This window comes from Chrysemys picta, chromosome 4, assembly GCF_011386835.1.
Source record: "Chrysemys picta bellii isolate R12L10 chromosome 4, ASM1138683v2, whole genome shotgun sequence".
NCBI lineage: Eukaryota > Metazoa > Chordata > Testudines > Emydidae > Chrysemys > Chrysemys picta.
Window position 1 is genome coordinate 74030092 of NC_088794.1, and position 21870 is coordinate 74051961.

The window sequence follows — 21870 nt, forward strand, 5'->3', positions numbered from 1 at the left end:
ATTAAAAAAAAATACTCTTTCCCCAGAGCACAGGCCACATAAACAGGCTGTGAGCTGAGGAAGTGTGCATTGAATCTATTTCCCTGGCCATGGAAAATCAACACGCTACACAGTTGATGTGTTTTTTCCCTCCTTGAAAGAGAATAGCTATCCTTGCTGACAACTCCTCCTTCCAGCTATGAATGAAGGATTTAGAAAGTATCAGTGCAGAGTGCAGTGACATCAGTGAGAGAGAGATCATTGTCCAGTTGTTAGATTGCTCGACTTGGTGTCAAGAATCCTGGATTATATTCCAGACTCTGCCCTTGGAAGACCTTGCCAAATCACTCTTCCTCTCTGTACCATGCTCTCTCAATCTAGGACCAGGTATAATACTTACCTAACACACCTCAGAGTGAGTGAACCCAGAAGGCCTGATATTAAAGTCATGAAGTCAAAGGGAGGCTTGCCTAAGGAGTCAGAATCAGGCCCATATGTCAAATGAGTTTGTTTGGCACTTGAAACATAGCAAGGAGGATACAAATCCTGTCATCAGTTTCAAGGATAGAGCATTACAATACACTGAGCCATTTGGAAGTACAGGCAAATATTTTTTTATAGAAATTGTGAAACTTGTTAGTTTAATTTTAAAATTGCTTATCTTGAACACTTAGTTGGAGTTTAACAAAGCAATTTTCATGACCTAATTAAATTAAAATAGACTGTTATGACTACTTATTAGTATATGTTTAATAGATAAACTGGTCACTATATAATTAATGTAAATCACTTTAGCATGGATAATTACACTTTTATTGATCCGTTAAACCAGAAGAGTTTGATAACACATTTGAAAGGCTTGTTATTTACTCAGTATTCATTTCTTTGGCATAAAAAGGACAGTGATAGCAAGTTAATTAAAATCAATTAACTGCTAAAAAAAGAGACCTTTAAGCAGAACAATGTGTGACAGGTAAATTAATCTGGTACATGTAATTATAGCACAAAATCACTACAGTTTGTTGACACTCGTGGCTGATAGCATGGGTTCCTGCCAAACAATCATGGGAAGCAAAGGAAAAGATATGTAACTTCTGCACAAAGGACTTTGCACTTTAGGACCCATCTAAATTTGCTGTGTCTGCCACTTTCTCACTGTGGTGAAATTCATCCCTATACACTGGGACAGCAAAAAGCTATGCATCACATAATACTCAAAATAAGGCTTATAGGGTGCATAGACTTTGTGCTGGGTCTCTGCACAAGGGGAGAATTTCTACCTATATAAGGTTGGAGAAAACATTTAATTTTTGTGCGCTTCAGATTTTCCATCAGTAAAAGAGGGTAATAATACTGATCAACACCACAGCAACTTTGTGAGGTTTAACTCATGAATGTTTGTAAAACGCTCTGAGATTCATGAAGGAAAAGTTCTACGGAATTTGTTTTATTGCTGTAATTACTCTTGGAAGGCATCTATCAATTGCATGTTAAAGTACAGTGTATTTTCCTCGTTCAGAAACAAGACAAACAATATACTAATCAGCATGATAACCATTTATTGTGTTTTAATAAGCGGTAGAAGAAAGCGTAAAGCATGTACTTCCCACAAGGGGGGGATGTAGTATAGAGAACCACCATCACTTATCATTGATGGCACATCATGAGTATACTCAAAAGCATTTGCGATGGACAATGGAAGGACCAGCTTCCTCGTATTCATCTTTGCTGATCCACATTTGCTGGAAGGTAGACAGAGAAGCCAAGATTGAGCCTCCAATCCAGACGGAGTATTTACGTTCTGGTGGTGCGATCATCTAGAAGGGGAGAGAAGTGTAATGTTTTACGAGCAGAGAAATGAGTAGCTCACGCAGTAATATCTCGTCTGTGCAAATTTACTAGGTCAAAGCCAGTTCCCCATTACAGCAGTGCAACACCACTGAAATAAAACATCCAACAGCTAAAAAGGCAGTCATCTCTTCTGCCTTGCAGCTGCAGTCAGAATTATTTCAATGTAACAATTTGGCTCCTGACTATATGGGCCATTACCTGAGAGAAAGCCAATGGGGTGGCAGATACTCAGCACTATTCTGAATCAGACCTGAAGATGGTAATGGAAAATGGGCAAGGACTAAAACAGTCAGCTATCTGCAGATTGCCAGGGAGTTTAGTAGCTTGACCCACCTTGAAGCCAAGAAAGTACTCATCAGGTGCTTATTATATGTATCTAGATGAAAAACAACCACTTGCTACATGCATATCTGGGGGTCCCAGCATATTAACCCATACTAAAATCCCTAGATGGCCTTTTCATTAAAATGTGTTGTAGTGCTTTAACATTCTTTTGATGCATGTGGGCTAATATACTTAACTGACTTTCTCTCAAGTAAGTTGAGATTGCACAGAACCTCACAGGACTGGGTCCCATATACTTTTAGACCAAGATTTTCAAGAGCGATTGTGTTTGAGATACTTTAAAGGGGTCTCAGTGAGCAGGTGCTTAGCACTTTTGGAAAATCAGGCCCTATTAAGGTGTCTCCAGTCAAGCCCCCCAAATTACTAGCAACTTTTGAAATCCAGTCATCCCAGTGGGAGCTCAGACTGTGGCCTCAATCACCCCTCATGCTCCAATTGCTCCCCCAGAGCTGGGTAACTGCAAAGGAGTGGGTTGAGGGGTGGGGAACAGAGCAAGATAGAGAGACCTGGGCCATCGGGTGCTGACCTTGAGCCCGAGGGGTTTATCAAAGTGTCCAGCCCTGTTACTGAGCTACCTCAAATTATGTTTTCCCCCGGGTCATTTCCTTCTAGTCTGGAGCTCCTCCATTTGAGGCACAGTCACTGGCTTAGCAGACTCTCTTTGGTCTCTTAGGATATGTCTACGCAGCAATTAGACACCCACAGCTGGCCCATGTCAGCTGACTCAGTCTCATAGGGCTCGAGCTAAGGGGCTATTTAACTGTGGTGCAGACATTCAGGCCCAGCTGCAGCCCAAGCTCTGGGAGCCTCCAACCTCTAGACCCTGTCCTCCTTTGGTTTTTGCAGCTCCATCCTCTCCTGGTTCTCCTTCTACCTCTTTGGTTGTTCGTTCACAGTGTCTCTTTTGATGGGTTCTCTTCTCCTATTCCAATTTCCATTAGAGTCACAGAGGGCTGTTGTTGGCTCCCTCTTTACACTTTCTTTAGGAGACCTCATTCACTCACACAGTTTCAATTACCATTTTTATGCCAATAACTGACAAATCTGTCTCTGAAACCTGACATTGAGAAAATAAGGAAGAGGGGTTAGATGACTTACCCAAGGTCACAAAAATCTGTGGCACAGCCAGGAACAGAATCCAGCTGTAGTAGTTCCCAGTCTTCTGTTCTAAGCACTAAACACTCACTCTCTTGTGAATATATGTGTGGTCTGATTTCTTAACAAAAGAAACATGAAAAAAAATCGGTATAAAGTGTTAGGATTACCTTAATCTTCATAGTACTTGGAGCCAAAGCTGTAATCTCTTTCTGCATGCGATCACCAATACCAGGGTACATTGTTGTTCCCCCAGAGAGCACGTTATTAGCATAGAGATCCTTACGGATGTCAATATCACATTTCATAATGCTGTTATAAGTGGTTTCATGAACACCTGCAGATTCCATTCCTGTTTGAAAATAATATTTCAATACATTACATCCATAGGTTAAGGAATCCATTTCTTTACTACTGTCAACATGGAAGCATGACTCATACAGATCAGGGTCAATGGTCCCTAAACATATTGTATTTGCTGACATTACTCCCTTAAGAAAATTCCAGGAACAAGCTATGAGATGCTGGGGCGGGGGTGGGGGGAGATAAAGCTAAGTGCAATTTTTTACTTTCCCAGGTGGGAACAGGATTACAAATGGCAGACATAAAATAGACTTGAAAACAAGAAAGATTCTCTCCTACTGTGTTCTAATGCTTGGAATTTAGATTGCCTCAAGTATAAATTGATGCCATTATTTAGCAAATAAAAAAAAAAGCTGTTTGAGTTGTTTCCACAATAGTCTGCTGTTCCTATGGTCAAGTATATTGGTATTAGCTAGAAGTAATACCCACTCCTAACTCCAGTTTGTTAAAACGATTCTTATAAGCCAGTTTGAATAACTGGGTAACATGAAAATACAGTAAAGCCCACTTATGGTGGTGATATTTTTCACCACAGAAGAGATACAAGGAGTATCCCTGTGACAGAATACAATCTGAACAGTGCCACACTTTCAAATAATTCAGAACTCTCATTCTGACACGGACTTGTGTGCCCAAGAACTGCTGGGCACCAGTTGTGGTTCTGCTACTGTGTATCCTCAAGTCCCTTAACCTTTCCACATCCCAGTTTCCCCATCTGTAAAACAGAATTTCCACAGAGGCCTGCTCCTGCTCCAGGACAGGGGCTCAGATACCGAGATGGGGGCTATACAGGTGCTTCAATGGACCAGACTTCTAGATAGAAATCGGTGAGAGTTTTACCATGGGCTTCCATGGAAGCAGGACTGAATTGACTATGGGCCAATCCTGCTGTCATTACTCAGTTCTCGTTGCTGAAGTCAATGGGAGTTCTGTGAGGAAGGCTTGAACTACCATAAACTGAAGGTGGATTTTGACTCTATTATTTTCCAGTAGATAAACTACTGGAAAATAATAATACATGGGTTTTATACTCTATTGCTTGCTGAGTTGAAGACTAGAGGAACTGATTGTGGAGCAGAGGCAGCACCTGGATGAGAAATATTTTTTCTTACATTATCAGATATTTATCTCACTTAGCACCAATGTACAGCTGTACTGATCTCAATCAGTCTGAACTGGAAGCAGTATCTTCTCATGGTACTGAAGTACTGGCTGGTAAGCTTTGGTCTTAGTCTGGTGAACTGATACAGGTATTTGAAAAAAACATGAAAAGTCACTGTCTTAGAACCCTGGTATTTTCTAGCCTGAGAGGAAAATTAATATATAGCAAGACCAGCAGACCTGTCTACATTTTCCAAAGAGTAACTTCCCCATTTATCAGAGGGACTGAGAAAACCAACTCCTGATGGAGTAAATAGAAATTACAGGTTCTCAGAACATAAAAGTCTCTACATTTTAATGTTTCCCTTACAGTTAAACACAACCTTCTTTTCCAATTCAACCAAGCCCTTTGTAAACAGCGCCTAGGCCCACCTATGAATGAAGGTTGGAAGAGAGTTTCTGGGCATCGGAATCTTTCATTCCCAATGGTGATGACTTGCCCATCAGGAAGCTCATAACTCTTCTCGAGAGAAGAAGAGGAAGCGGCTGTTGCCATTTCATTCTCAAAATCCAAAGCCACGTAGCAAAGCTTCTCCTTTATGTCCCGCACAATTTCACGCTCCGCTAAAAATACCCAACAAAAATAAGAAAGAAACGTTATTTTTTTAAAAGGATCACATTAATTATATCTTTTATCAACATACAATATGGCAGCCAGAAGACACACTTGGGACAGATTCCATCACACGTTTGTGTGTGCAGGGATGCCGCACAGTTTAGTGCGGGGGTCGGCAAACTTTCAGAAGTGGTGTGCCAAGTCTTCATTTATTCACTCTAATTTAAGGTTTTGCGTGCCAGTAATACATTCTAACGTTTTTAAAAGGTCTCTTTCCATAAGTCTGTAATATATAACTAAACTATTGTTGTATGTAAAGTAAATAAGGTTTTTTAAATGTTTAAGAAGCTTCATTTAAAATTAAATTAAAATGCAGAGTCCCCCGGACCGGTGGCCAGGACCTGGGCAGTGTGAGTGCCACTGAAAATCAGCTCGCGTGCTGCCTTTGGCACATGTGACATAGGTTGCCTACCCCGGTCTAGTGGATTTATCACAGACTTGTGATGTAGGGACTCTTGGGGACTAGTTGTAGTTCTGACATTGACCAATGTGTGGCCTCCAGTAAGTCACTTAACATTTCCATGCCCCAGTTTCCCCATTTGTAAAATCATGGTGATTGTGTCATACTTCCTTCTAGGGGTATTGTGCAGATTAATTCATGTTTGTGCCACCAAATTCCACTAGTCAGAACACAGTAGTAAAAATATAGCCATAGACTAGTTCTGCTTGGGAGCAAAATGGCTGTGATAATACACGGGGGGGAGGGGGGGCAGTTATTTATGTTGTAGATTTCCTGCTGCTCAGCCTGCACAGCACCAGCATCCTAAATCTTAGAGATGGAAGAAGCCCACTAGCCCACACGGTCCATATCTCTGGCCTATCGAGGGTTGTACCCTGCAACACAGCTTTGGTGCAGCAAATCACATACACACTTGCAGTCCAATATGACACCAAAAAGAGTTAGTGTGTGCATGTAAGTTGCATATGGAAGGTATCTTATTACCAGTGGTGACGAAAGAATAGCCTCTTTCTGTGAGAATTTTCATGAGATAATCGGTGAGGTCTCTGCCTGCCAGGTCCAGCCTCATGATGGCGTGGGGCAAAGCATAACCTTCATAGATGGGTACGTTGTGTGTGACACCATCCCCGGAGTCCAGAACGATTCCTGGGAAAGAAAAGGAAAAGCTTGACATTCTCAGCCAATGTAGAACCCACAACTTCTGCACATTCTAAACAGAAAGCTGAAACAATAGTAAAAGGACTTGCTGGGCAATGTTCATTTGATAACCCCTTTTGTCTTCACTATAAGTAGAGCTCTGCTTGTATGTGGTGGAAATTGTTAGCATACACAAAGAAGCAACTGCCTTTGGCAAAAGCATGAAGCATTCTGCAATTGCACTGTATTGTTCTCTCTCAACAGATGCTAATGATAATGATCTTACATTTATACAGAGCTCTTCATCTCAAAAGATTCAAAGCACTATATGGACTAAAAATGATGTAAAACTACACACAGAGATCATCTCATCAACAATTAAAATACAGCCTCCTCTGGGCTGAACACAGCAACTGTTTAACAGTGCACTGCACTGTGTAGTGTTGCTGCACTTTAGGGCAGGAAGTGAAGAACATCTTTTCCATTGAAAAGTGGATGAAAGTTTCCAATATTAAATACACACAGATGTACACACAGAATGGAGCCTTTTAAAGGAATCAACAATTTGCCACAAAGGTTGATTCCTGTAAACAGGTGATCTCTTTTCACAAACTACACCAGGGGTGGGCAAACTTTTTGGCCCAAGGGCCACATCTGGGAATAGGAATTGTATGGCGGGCCATGAATGCTCACAAAATTGGGGTTGGGGTGCAGGAGGGGGTGAAAGCTCTGGTTTGGGGTGCAGGCTCCGGGGTGGGGCCAGAAATGTGGAGTTCAGGGTGTGGAAGGGGGCTCCGGGCTGGGGAGAGGGGTGCGGGGGGGGGGCCTCCGGGCTGGGGGTGTGGGCTCTGGGGTGGGGCTGGGGATGAGTAGTTTGGGATGTAGGAGGGTGCTCCGTGCTGGGACTGAGGAGTTCGGAAGGTGGGAGGGGGATCAAGGCTGGGACAGGGTGCTGGGGTGTGGTAAGGGGTGCAGGCTCCAGCTGGGGGTGTGGGCTCTGGGGTGGGGGTGGGGATAAGGGGTTTGAGGTGCAGGAGGGTGCTCTGGGCTGGGATCGAGGGGTTCGGAGGATGGGAGGGGGATCAGGGTTCGGACGGGGGGCTGGGGCGTGGGGAGAGGCTCAAGGGTGCAGGCTCTGGGCAGCACTTACCTCAAGCAGCTCCCAGAAGCAGTGCATGTCCCTACCCTGGCTCCAATACAGAGGTATGGTCAGGCGGTTCTGCACGCTGCCCCATCCGCAGGTGGTTCCCAGCCAATGGGAGTTGCGGGGTGAGCGCTTGGGGCAGGGGCAGCATGCAGAGCGGAGTCCCCTGGCTGCCCCTAGGTGTAGGAGCTGGAGTGGGGACAGGCTGCTGCTTCCAGGAGCCGTGTGGAGCGGCCTTCGACCCTGCTCCCCAGCTGGAGCGCCGGAGCAGGGCAAGCTCCAGACCCCACTCCCCCGCAGGATCTCGAGGGCCGGATTTAAATGGCTGGTGGGCTGGATCCGGCCTGCGGGCCATAGTTTGCCCACCCCAAACTAGACTGTGGCACCAGGTTGTAAAACCAGATGGTATTTTCAATTTTTTTCAAAATGTACCAAGGCCTTAGTGTTACTGAAATATAATTTATGGCCTTAATGCTTGATCTGGTATTAAATGGTGGTCGGGAGGGATCTCTCTGCTAATGCTAATTATCTCTTCGCAGCAGACTCTGAGTTAGATAATTGAGAAGTATAATATTTAAACAAGATATTTTCTTATAATGATTCAATGGTATTCTTTTGTCAGGAATATGTTTAATGGTAAAGATAACATGGAAATAAATAAAAAAGTTGGGGATTTGGAACATCAGTCGGTTAAGTGGTTGCTTCTTTTATCTGGTGTGCAATTAAGTGGAGTCTCAATTTATATCGTCTTTCTCTAATATAAACATAAGTTATATGCTCCTCATAGAAATGATAAATTTCTCATATAATTTATAAACCTATAAATTAACAGGTAGGGGGCTAGTACTTTTGGAACAGAAAGAGAGGAGTTCTATTCCTGTAATGGCCAGGGCCATGATATGCTTGTACAGTATAAGGCAAGCATGCAGTTCCTAGATGGCTATGGATTCCTGACAGAACATACATAGTGTGTCTATATCAGCATACATGAGAGAGACAGACAGTAAGACTGACACTGACAGAAACTCACCAGTGGTTCGACCAGATGCATATAGAGATAGAACTGCCTGAATTGCTACATACATAGCAGGTACATTGAATGTCTCAAACATAATCTGCAATTAAGAGTTTAGGAATCTTTAGGCTATACAATCAGAAGCATTTGAAGAGACAGTAACTCTTTCCTTAACTTATAGATCACTTACTAGTGCGGTTTATACCCACATAACTCATCTCCCCAACCACCTACTAAAATTAATTTCATCCATTCACTGCTGTGTAAACAAAATTCTGTGTCAACCCAAAGGAAAAAAATAACCATAGCATGTATATTTTATCCCTATAAAATATATTTAGATTATAAACAGGATTTAGCACACGCTGTAAATAATACGTGTTTGAACTTAAAAGTTAATTATTGTTCTGTCAAGCATTTTCAGCTGGAAAGAATTATTATTTAATGATGCACCTTTTCCAGTAATATTACTCTTCACATAAATAAGACATATCTTGTTGGTAAAGTTCACCCACTAGTCTAAAACGAAAAGGAAAATAAATTACATACATCTTATATTGTTTCTCTTGCATTTTAATGTTACTTTTTTATTTAAAAGTCTGGGTTTGGGATTTGGGTTTTTTTAAACCATTAAACCCCATGCATCTGTCATCATCCTGGTGTCAAAGCACTATTAAAAATATCACAAATCTCCTTTGCTTTCCACACTTGTTTCCTCAAGAACTTGCAATAGCAAAAAGTTATAAACAATATGCACTTTTATAGCCCCTTTCCTTTGAAGATTTTATAGCTCTTTATATAAATATGAATATTAAGCTGTAAATCATCTAGGGTGACCAGATGTTCTGATTTTATAGGGACAGTCCCGATTTTTGGGTCTTTTTCTTATATAGGCTCCTATTACCTGCCACCCCCTGTTCCGATTTTTCACATTTGCTGTCTGGTCACCCTAACATCACCCCAGTGAAGTGGGTGTTGTTATACACAATTTACAGATAGGGAAACTTAAGGCAGAGAAAGGGTAACTAACTTTCCCAAACTGACAAATGTAATTGTAGCCATGTTGGTCCCAGGATATTAAAGAAACAAGGTGGGTGAGGTAATATCTTTTAATGGACCAAATTCTGTTGGTGAGAGAGACAAGCTTTTGAGCCACACAGACCTGAAGCAGAGCTCTGTGGAGCTCGAAAGTTTGTCTCTCTCACCAACAGAAGTTGGTTCATTAAAAGATACTACCTCACCCACCTTGTCTCTCCAAACTGACAAAGGAAGTTAAGTGTATAATGGGAATGAAACCCAGGAGTCCTGACTCCCAGTCCCTGCTCTAATCACTAAACAAGAATGACTCACTGTCTACCTCCCCAATCTGATAAAACCTTCCCAGCTGCCACCACCTCCCCTGAGGTATTAGACCGTGAAGCCCCCAAGACAAATGATACCACTTCTTCAAATGCTGGCAAAGAATGTCCCTAAGCAATGCACTCACCATCCCTCTCCTACAAACTGAGAGCACCTCCTCCTTTGTCAGCTCCACTTGCAGTGTTCTTGAGTTCTCTCCTGATCCAGTTTTCCAAGGGGGGGCAGCACATTGTGCTTGCTTAGGTTTGATCCAAAGTTCAGTTAAATCAACTGAGTCTTCCAACTGACCTCACTAGGATTTGGCTTAGGCCCATATTAGGCCATATTCAGCAAGGCGGGCAAACAGAGATGTAAACTGCACTTCCATCTCTATGGTAACCTAGCCCCTTGCCCTGGAGGAGGATAAAAGGGACCACAGATGAAGTTCTCGCTAAGTACCTATAGCAGGCGTACCCATAGTATCTGAGAACCTTCTGAGGTTACAGGGCAGATCTCCAAAGGCGCAAATGACACTTAGGTACCTAATGTACCATTTCCACCTTAGAAAATATGCTTCTATTTACATACTACAGGTTCTCCCTCAGGTTTCCACCAGGTGGAGCAGCTTTAGTTTTCAACTGGCCTCACTAGGATCTCTGCTAGTGAAAGCTGTTTAGGGCAAGCACTGATAACATGGGCGCATCCCTTTCCCAGTCAGTGCTGCCCACATTCCTGAGAGCAATATGTCTCCCCTAGTGGAGGGAATGTTGTGGCCACTTTCCCTCATTACTACTTCCCTCCCAGACCTGCTTCTACACCAGTGGGAGCCAATGAAGACAGATGGGTTAAATTTAGACTCTTGAATTCATATATTAGCATCTCTGCAAAGAGACTATGGTTTAACAAAAAGGATTTGTTCCTTTCAGTGACAAACTACATTTTAATTACTGGCATTTCATTTCCAGTTAATGGCTCAATGTAATAAGTGATACATAATCATGTTTTTTTTTTAATTTTAAAATTGAATCATCATTGCATAATGGCAGGGACACACTACCAAGCACGTCTTGCTGTGAAAACAACTGTTTGGTTGTTGAAAGCAGCTATCTTCATCATGTGCTTTGCAATACCCCTTACGTTGTATTACCTCCCAGTAAGGGGCTGTGTCAGTTCTTATTGCTTAATTAACTCATTTACATATTCATTAGACACATAAGGGTCATATTAAATGCATGCCAAAAATGTGCATGAAGGGAAATGCAGACCTATGTCAATTTTTTCTTGGTGCAGAGCATATATATATCTATATTTGTATTTACTACTGTTGACTCCGCACTCCAATTTTTGAGGGAAGCAGTATGGCCTTACAGATGGAGAGGTGCTCTAGAAGACACAAACTCCTGAGTTCTAGATCAGGCTCTGATGCCAATCTGCTAGATGGCCTGGGGGGCATGTCACACAACAGAAAAAAATTCAGAAGTGCCATCTAAGTTTGGATGCCTCTAGACCTATTAAATCCCCAAACTGGCAGGGAGACTCCCATTTTTAACACCCTGTTCCTGGTTCCTGAGAAGCTGCTTCAGCTGATAGCACTGAAGAGTTGTGGGCAAGATGCCCTAGGCTGTATGTCAATGCTTAGAGCCTAGAGCATAGTCCCCAACACTCACATTTACCATCTGGCTGGAGTAACGCCTCACCCAATATGTAGGATGTTGCTCCAGCCACATGGCAGTGGGCAGACAGGTTGGGAACCATGCAGTGGGCAGGATTAGAGGGAGTAGTGGGAGAATTTGAAGAGAGAGCTAGAGAAAAAGTAGAGAAAATTATGGTTTGATGTGGAGCCAAGGAATGGATTTGGTTGGGAGGGAATTAATGCAAATAACATACTGCATATTCAAATATGAATATTAGTTCATTACATCATGTGGATGTGTGATGACTGCCATCTTGGCCAACACCAGGGATTGAACTGGAGACCTCCAGCAGAGTTAAAGGCTTAAGTCTCTACAGCCCCATCTACAGAATCTGGCTCTTTAGCAGCAGTTGGAGCAGACCCATATCATCTGTGGAGATGGGGAAACACAAAACATGCACTAAGCAGTGAATTACATATTTCCTCTGGATGGAGAAAGCTCAACTTGAGTGTATAAGGCCTACAGCGATTTGAATCCTAGACAAGTCCCCACTTACATGACAGCTGCATCTTCTCTGATACGTTGGGGTTTGACCTGACAACCGGCAGAGGATAAAGTATGAGTCTCTACAGCTGGAGCTAAAGAGCCAAGCTCTATAGAGGGATCAATAACAAACTCACATCCTCTGTGGCTCAGACTCAGAATGACACAACACACTAACCAGCTGATTACACAAATTCTCCAGATTTCCAGTCCTACATCCTTAAAAGGTACATGCTTCAGTTTGTACGTGCCCAAAACTAGACACTTAAAGGCCTGAGTTTCAAAAGTGCTGAGCACTCAACTCCCACTGAAGGCAACGAGGGGTAAGACATCTCAGCCCTGCTGAATATCAGGCTACAGTTGTCCAGAGCCAGGCATCTAAAATTAGAGACTCTTTATGAAAATGTGGGGCCTAACCTCCTTGCCTCACATTCCCCAGGAGAAAAATGGGACAATGCAACAAACCACTCTTGTGAAGGAAGATTACTTAAGGTTTGTAAGGCACTTGAGAAATATGAATCACTTCCAAATGTAATAACTAAATATTTTATTATTATTCACAGAACAGGAACAGCATAGGCACCAGAAAAACAAGCTTTTCCACATGTCCCAACCAATGGCCATTGATCCTATCATGGAAGAAAGGGGGAGTTGTGTATCTAGGACCATTTAACCTTTGGCCCCTATGCTGAAACAACCCGTGCAGCACAGCATTAACACAACAATATCCAAATCATTACCTGAGTCATTTTTTCCCGGTTAGCCTTAGGATTTAAGGGGGCCTCAGTCAGCAGCACAGGATGCTCTTCTGGGGCAACACGAAGTTCATTATAGAAAGAATGATGCCAAATCTAAAATGAAAAGACAGTTTAGGGCAACATTTTGCTGACTGCTTCCTTTCTTGGTGGGTCAAAGTTGTGTTGAAAGAGGCATTTGTCATTTCAAATACAGTTTCAGTGAATTTTAAATATATGCATACAAAAACATACGTGGGTCAGGACAAATTTTGCTGTTGTTTAGAGCTGAAATCAATGAGTTTGCAGGAGTATAACAGAGTAGATTTTGGGCCAAATTCTATTAAGTGGCTGTGCCCAATAAGGTTCAAATCCAGATGCAGTAGCCGACCTACGCATTGGATGGTTATGTGAGGGAAGGAATTCTCCATTTCAGGCTGCAAAGCTGCTCCTTGGCTTCTATGGTAACCTAAGTGTCCCCATCAATGGGGATTATGAGTCCTAGCTCATGTAGGCTTTATAAATGAAGTCCAATGATTTCCACCATCTTTGAAAATCAGATGACTAAACCTGGACCTGAACCCAGAATTGAATTGTCATTAAGTCTACAGTAACTGAGTTTATTTGCCACATAATCTGTAAAGCACTTTGAGATCCTTCATGGTAGACAGTGCTATCTATATTTAGCAATGCAAGCTTTGACAGTCCTTCAAGGCTTTGGTGACCCTTATCTCTCCAATGTGTTCTCCAGAAGCACAGCTTAACGTCTGTGCCCACTTTAGGACCTTCCTTTAATGGATACTCCATGGAAGAGTTATAAAGCCCATTAGATAAATGCCAGGAAAATCTTACTTGATAGGAAATAAAGAAGCATTGTCACCTTGGGATATTTATGGCTAAACTGGAGCCCTCAACAGAAAAATGTTCTATAGGGAATAAACCTGTGCTCAGAGGCCAGTGTGGGATTTAAGGACAATTTCCATATTTTCTGCTCTAAATATTTAGAATTCCCCAATACATTTTGCCTAGATCTTCTAAAGCACTGAGAGAGCAACATATAAATGCAAGGCAAAGACATCCTTTCATGCTTTCTTGTCTGTGAGGCAAGATTGGGGATCCCAATCTAAAACTTTTACTTTGACCAAATTCCAATAGATGTAAAAAAGCAGCTTTGCCTAAGTTAGGACTTCCAAACTGGCGCTAGCACTCTGTAAATGCAGCAGATAACGTTAGTGTATTTCTAGATCACACTATCAAAGCTGAGGAACAATAAGTATAATTTTATAGGCACTACTTGGAAAAATTAAAAAGCCTCAGCAACCTATGACCACCGGATCATTGCCAAGACAAGACCCATCACCACTTTGACTGTTCCACTAATGTACTGTACAACCTTCCCCATAAGTTGTGTGTGTCTGTTCTTTTATGAGCTCCTGGAGGCAGAGATTGTGCCTGCTTTCTGCCTAGAACATGTCCAGCACATGATGGGTGCTACCCCCAAAACAAATTAATAATGACTCAGACAAAATGAAATTAAGAAAAACACTCACCTTTTCCATGTCATCCCAGTTAGTGATGATCCCATGCTCAATGGGGTACTTCAGTGTCAGGATCCCTCTTTTACTCTGGGCTTCATCCCCAACGTAACTGTCTTTTTGACCCATTCCTACCATAACACCCTGGAAAATGTAGTTGTCAAAAGTTAGTGTTGTATTGTGTATTTTAAAGGGACACTCATCTTGAAAAAAAAAATCACATTTTTGCCTGAAAATGTTGTACTTACTCTAGTCACCATCCTTAGTTGTTGCAAAAAGCTATAACTGAAAAGTTAGAGGAAAGAATATTTCTCTATTTTCCACCTTTTCGGTGTGCACTTGGCAGTGTTTTGTGTACAATCAGTTTCACGACTACCCCTGTTTCTCTTTTGTTGAAAAGGCCATTATACACACACCAACAGGAGAGATGAAAAACATTTATACAACATATTTAAAAGGAAGTTTTTAAAAATACTTTCAGACATATTATTTACATTGGGATGTATCCAACCTTGGATAGTCTTTTTGAATTTGTCTTGATTGTAATAGCCACTGTATCTTGTTTGCCTAAGGTAATGTAAACAGCATATTTGGGACAATATTATTCAACAACTGCCATCAAAATCTATTCCATGTGTAGCTGGATATTAATTAATTTCATGATTTAGGAGATGCAGCCATTGAGCTGCATGCATGTGTGTAATTTAAAACTACATGTTAACTCTAATGATTAATAAAACCCAATGTACAAGACAAATAGCTAAATAATATACTATGTTTTGGGCATACAGTATTGCAGGTTTTCATTCATCATGTTTTATTCATAGCTACCAAGACACATTTAGTTTTCAGGAATCTAACATCCTGACCTTGAATTCCATCCATTCTTTTACTGAAATAAGTAAACAACTTTTGACAAGTAGAAGAATATAGTCTACATTTTGTGGCAAGCACTCAATTTTGAAAATTATTAAAAATACAAATATTTTCTTTTTAAATATAAAAGGACATTTAAGCAGTTAAAAAAAGCTGCTAGCCACAAAATTACACTTATCAGTCCTGCTTGGATTTGATAAAGGGATGTTATTGAGGACTTTAATTTGAAACTTAATTGTCTCTACCAGTGCTTAATGTAACGATAAATGGACCTTATCTCTACTATAAATTTGGTTGCTAGTAGTATTTATGGTCTCCCAGCAATATATTTTGTTTATGCTAATAGTCCTCTATCAGCTAAGGATCATTAGTCAATTACCCTCATAGAAGGTTCACTAGTCACCTAATCTATGATTTAAGGTCCCAGTGTTCAGACAGTTTTATAATGGGAGGCAAAAAGAGGGCTATCAATGTCATGTTAAAAAGCAGTGGCAAATCGTGAGAGTAGATGGATTTTTCATTTACTGACTGGCAGGTATGCAGTTTTATAAAGCTGAAAATATTTACAATGAAATTTTGAAGAGATCATTGCTACACCCCCTCTTCATGACATTGAAGCACTAGTTGCAGTTTCACTAGTGCACTTGAATACCATTGAAAGGGCCATCAAAATTTTCCTGCAGATCAATAATTGACTTGACAGCCCAACAATACCTTTTCCAGAGAACTGGCAAAAGCATTCCAACAAGGGCAAGACAGCTTAGTCCCATAAAACCATCCAACCCAAATCCTCAGTTTCTAAACACACCAGTGTCCCATGGAAACTTGTGAAAGTTTGGCCTGCATTAGAACTGGATCATTGGAGAAGAGGGACCTCAGACAAGTTTGAAAATATTTGGTCTAACCTTTTAGAAAACTTTGATTAATTCCTAGCGGATGAAAATCAAGATAAGTCTCTCCTTTTCCTTCCCTGCCCCCTTGCCTTCCTTTCCTTTCCCATTCCATAAGTTCTTGTTCTTTTGTCTTTTTTTCTGTTCTCCCTGATTTTGAGGGGAAAACATTAAGAAAATTAATTTTTTTACAAAAGAACTGCAGGCTCAGACCTACATTATGCTTATTTCATTCCTAACACAGTTTTCAAGGGCGGTGTAAGAGAAATAAAACCGTACAGCTTTATCCTTTTGGAACAAACTGACCTGGTGTCGAGGACGTCCAACGATCGATGGAAAAACAGCCCTTGGTGCATCATCCCCTGCAAATCCAGCTTTGCAAAGCCCAGAGCCATTATCACATACAAGAGCAGTGGTTTCATCTTCATCACACATCGTATCTCTCAGTTCTAGCAACTTACTGCAGGTGGCTGAGGGCAGAAGCAGCTCTTGATCATTTAGAAATTACATTGCTGTAAAAGAGAGTCTTGAAAACTAACGCTAAACAGTGAAGACTCCACTAAGACCCCAATTCAGCAAGGCACTTAAGCATATGCTTAACTTTCAGCAAGAGTAGGTCCCATTGAAGCTAATGGAACTACTCTTGCTTAAAGGTAAACATATGCTGAAGAGGTATGCTGGCCCAAGACCTTTGTCTCCCACATCCAAAAGGCAACCCTTTATCTACATAACCTCTAAAGCACCCCCAAAGAGTCCAGAGACATCTTGGTGTTATTGAATGACCATTAGCCACATTCAGACAGGACAGAAATGTTCATCTCTCCCCTGCTTTGCCAGGGCTGAATTACTATTCTAGATGATCCACTTTTCCTGGTACTTGAATAGTTAAGACTGAATTCATTTTTTCATATTCTATATATATATATATATATAATCAATAGAGAGGAAAAATCTCTTTCAAATGCTAGTACTTCAGATCAGCATGGCTCTGTGGAGACCACAGAGGGGGGTTATTGTTACAGGTAATAACTGCATTCAAACAGGTTACTCTGAGATGCTGTTTGGGGAGATTTTTTAGGACTAAATTGCAAGTGAGTGTATCAGAGTAACACTATCAATTGTACTAAACACCATTTATGTTGTCTACAAACATATCCCAATTTCCCCTTCTCCCCCTGCATGTAAGAGCCAATCTCAGAAATGAATGACTAAAAATAATCCTTCCACAAAGTTGCAGGAAAGTGTTTGCCGTGCATTTTTAAATGGCAGCTGCTCTGTTATGTTAAGTGCTTGCTACAGAAACTATTCTATATTTGTAAATGATGAATTCCTTATCAACAGGGCTATTCTAGGAAGTGGCATGGGACATGACTGGCTCAACTAGCCAAAAACAACTTGACTCTAGCAGCTTACCAACACATGGGGTGAAATCCTGGCCCCATTAAAATTGATGGCACAAGTCCCACTGATTTCACTGGAGCCTTCTGTTTGAGATCTCTCAAGTTTACTTTTCAGGCCAGGCACTCCCCTCCATTTACATAGGCAGAAATAGAGTAGAAAGAACATGCGTCTCCCTTCATGGCAACTCACAGAGCTCTATGCCTCCACTCAGGTTAGGATAGTGGAGATTCAAGTCATTGGGATTACTGTGTAAATATAACCAATGGCAGAATTTGGCCCTTTATCTTTAGTGAGAAAGCCATGTTTTGCTTATTATGTCAGCATCATAAGCCCCAAATGCTGAAGCATTCAACACTTAGGGCACATCTGTCCAGCCAGCAGCGGAGAGCCTCCCAACCTGGGTTAACACTAGACTTGGGGTAGCAGGGCTTGTGCTAGCACTCCAAAAAATAGCTGAACAAACAGTGCTTTGAAGCTACAGCTCGGGTTCTGAAACGCCCCTCCTCCCTTCCGTAGGCTTACAGTGCATCATTTTCAGAATACTTCCAAGATGGAGTCATGCCTGCAGCTTTCTTTTTGCTGAACCTACAGAAGCATTAACAATTAGCTCCTTTCCACGAAAGCAGCTCTTTGGATATCTGCTGTAGGTATTCAGAACGGGAAGGAGAATTTCCAAAAACTAGCTGGATTGCAATTTTATTTCCAATTTAAACTCACTTACAAAAACTGCTACTAACAATGTCCACTAAAATAGTGGGATAATTTAGGAGGAAATTGGTTTAATGGTCTTCTGAGAAAGTTATGAAAAGATAGTGTGCTGATTACAACTTAGGGATCCCAAGGTATACTTTTTTTCTTACCATTTTTACCCTTTTTCATCCAATGAAAAAAAGATTTTAAAAGACGGCTGCTGCTTAAGCCAATACTTCTCTTGTAAACTTTTGTTTCAGGAGTTTTATATTTAGACCATAAAAACAATTTAGCTCAGGGATGAAATGTTGTAAGGAATATTTGAGTTTTTTAAAAAAAAAATTTTATAAAACCAACAAGGGAACAAAGACAGGAAGGTTGGCTTTGGCTTAAACATGAATTTTCTGGATCTTCATTTCACTTTTATTTTTGTTTTGTTTTATTTTGCATTGAGTATTTCACTTGCTATTCTTTACTCATCATTCATAAAACAGGGGTAAGTCTTCTAGGACGTTATTAAACATTTCAATATTTTTCTTAATATAATTTGAAACTAAGTAACAAATTTTGACCAGCATTTTTAACCAGTTATACGACTGGTATTTTGTACCTGCACAATAACCTAACATGGGGGTTTTAAAGTTAACTTAGCAGATGAAGGATGGGGTTTTTGCTCTCTTACCACAATGTGATACTGTAAAATGCACTGCAGGTTAGTTAACAGTTTCAGCGCTATTTTGTAATGTTTGCTCAATGTATATGATGCTTCATTGAGCATTAAGAGACAGAGTATTAAGTGCCTTTAAACAACCTTCTTTATTCTTAATTCCTAAACCAAACCCCATTAAAACACAATAGAAAACTTTGCATTGATTCCATGTTTTCCAATGTGGTCCTTATCCAGCCAGAAAACACTAATAAGGTTCTAAATCTACTGCAGTTCAGTCCTGCATTTTATAGCCAAGAGTACTTAGCCCTTCCTAAATAAATCTTTTTGGACGGTGTATGCAGTTTCACCATCCATACAAGTGGACTCCCATATGCATTAGGAGTACATAATTCCATTCATATTGAATTCAAATCTTTAATATTAAAACAATTATACGACATTATACACACAAAAACCTGCCCATCCCTCTCAAACTCGCAAAATTAAATTAAGTACTGAAAAGGTCTTGTATTACTAAGACATTATATTTCTTTTACAAAATATGCAGCACATTTACTGTTGTACTATGAAATGTCAAATAACTGCAAGCAACAGAATACATAAAGAAAGTTCATTTTGTGCTCCATTGTCCTTGCTTTTTTTATTCTGGTTGCTCACTAACTGGCAGCTCAGTTTACATGCACTAGTTCTCCCAAGTCACAAAGGAAGTGAAGTTCTATGGCGCACTACTTTTTAATAATTCTGAGGCTCAGCACTTTATAACTATGGAGTTACATTTTGATCACTTAAGGACTAGTCCTTTTGGCATTACTTGCATGACTGAGACAAGCAAGATCTAGCCCATGGTTTACAATAGAGCAAGAGTTTCGGGTACCTTTGAGATCCTAGACCTGTAGTGTTAAATCATCAAATACATTGTGAAATTATCTCAGGGCAATACTTACCCAAGGGAACAGGAGATGGCGAGGATTTGTAAAAGCTCCTTTGTAAAAGTGAAATGATCTCACCTTCTATTACATTTATATCAGCTTGAGGAATGGAGTTCGCAGAATACCTACATCTGTCAAGCCATTTTTGGAAACATTTGTTTTCAGCTTGTGCTTATCAAAGTGACAGCTTAAAGGACGGGATAAATTAGGGCAGAATTTCTGACAACCCTGGATTCTTTCCCACTAAGTTGTTCACTACGTTATGGTTAATAGTAGACTTTCCCCCCCACTAAAATACGAAAAATACCCTCTCACACAAGGATTGAATAAGACTGAAATAATCCGTACATCCATTGCTGTCATTGAAAAGCTTTTTGCTTCATTACACCACAAATAACTAAAAATAGCCTACTATCATTCTCTTACCAGCCACCTAGAAGCTGCCACTGGTTAAAGGAAAAGTTCTTACCATGTACAGTACTGGTGTTTCAACTGTACACGTTATCTGTTTTTGTAGTACAGAGACAGAAAATAGCCAGCTTATCTTGGTGCTTGGATGACTCTGTACCTGAAAATGGGGGTTGAATCAGCAACAAGTCACCCAACTGAGTGATAACTATTTTACATCTAAAGAGGGTTATTATATACAGTGTGTCTATCACAAAAGGGCTGTGACGTTCTTGAACTTTTATAAGATCATGAAATGGGGAATCTAAATAGAAAATAAACAGTCTTGGTCAAAATCCAAGAAATAAAGACCCATTAAAGAGAATAAGCAATAGCTTTGTTGGCCAACACACTTACAGTGGTTGCTATTAAGGAGTCAACATTTACCTACAGTAGTAATTGAGATTCTGCATTATTTCACTATTCTCCAAAAAGGAGACACTACTCATCTCAGACACTACTATGAATAAAGGTTGACTTTGTAAATACCCCACCCCGAATGTAGCCATGTGACTATGTAGCAGAATTCAAGTACAAGATTCCTTCAACCCTCAGTCGATGATTCACTTCAGTCCATGCGACAAGTTCTTACAATCAGCTTTGTATCTGCCACATCCCTGTAGCCATTAGACTCTTTCCATTTCAGAACTCACCAGGTGTTCAATTTTCTTCTCTCTCTAGACGTGCCTTTCACTTCTAGAGAGTAGGTCTTATACACAGGAAGAAAGGTTATTCACGTGATCGTATGTATCCCCTTGCCTGATTATGTAAACTTTCTTGATCTCTGAACAGCTGTCATTGTTGCAGTCAGACTGACTTCTAAACTGTTCATCATTCCCTTTTTCTTTCACACAGATGAACAGCAGTCATTTTCAAACTTCCAAATAACATTCTGCCACTTATACAGATCCTTTTATCCAAAAGGATCACAGCACTTTGCAAACATCTAGTTTTATGTCCTCCCTTTATTTTGTGTCAGTCATTAGGTATATCCCCATTTTACAAATAGAGAAAACTGAGACAGTAGAAGCAATTGCCATGCAAGGTCACAGAGGAAGTGGCAGAGTGAAGAAGTAATTCATGTGTCCTGAATCTCAGTCTCAAGTTCCAAACATGGTCCCTATTTGTTTTAACGTACGAAATAGGAAACCATTTAAAATCAGTCATATAGTGAATGACGATACCCATCCATCTCCTCCTTCCTTCCTTGTCTTCAAAACAATGGTCCCAATTCTGTTACCATTTACACTGGTATAAATCAGGAGCCATTCCATTGCACGCAGTAAAGCTACAGCAGTGTAAAAACTGGTAAAATAAGATCAGAATCAGGCCCACTATTTGAAGTCACTTGAATCCTAACAACACATTTTACAAACACTTCTGAATAGATAATCGGTCAAATTCTCAGTTGTTATAATTCAGCAAAGCTCCAATAAGAGTAGTGGAACTATGGCCTTTTATATGGTCTAAACTGAACAATACCCAAGCGCTATCAAGGACTGTGGTGTGGAATATCCT

General features: G+C 40.6%; 1 protein-coding gene across 4 annotated transcripts; it reads right to left on the minus strand.

Moving 5' to 3' along the window:
- Positions 1-1518: 1518 nt before the first annotated feature.
- Positions 1519-20054, minus strand: LOC101941415 (actin, aortic smooth muscle). Of its 4 annotated transcripts, none has more exons than XM_005304562.5 (9): positions 19921-20054; positions 16522-16685; positions 14465-14593; positions 12921-13031; positions 8681-8765; positions 6354-6515; positions 5167-5358; positions 3441-3622; positions 1519-1796 (listed from the first exon to the last, which is right to left on the minus strand). In XM_005304562.5, exons 2-9 carry the CDS (start codon positions 16648-16650, stop codon positions 1653-1655), a joined length of 1134 nt encoding a protein of 377 aa, XP_005304619.1. In that variant the 5' UTR covers positions 16651-16685; positions 19921-20054; the 3' UTR covers positions 1519-1652. The 4 variants fall into 4 exon arrangements, with proteins under 4 accessions (XP_005304619.1, XP_005304620.1, XP_042705092.1 ...); XM_005304563.5 differs by having other exon boundaries at positions 16522-16727; positions 19921-20034; XM_042849158.2 differs by lacking the exons at positions 16522-16685; positions 19921-20054 and adding an exon at positions 14698-14724.
- Positions 20055-21870: the final 1816 nt, after the last annotated feature.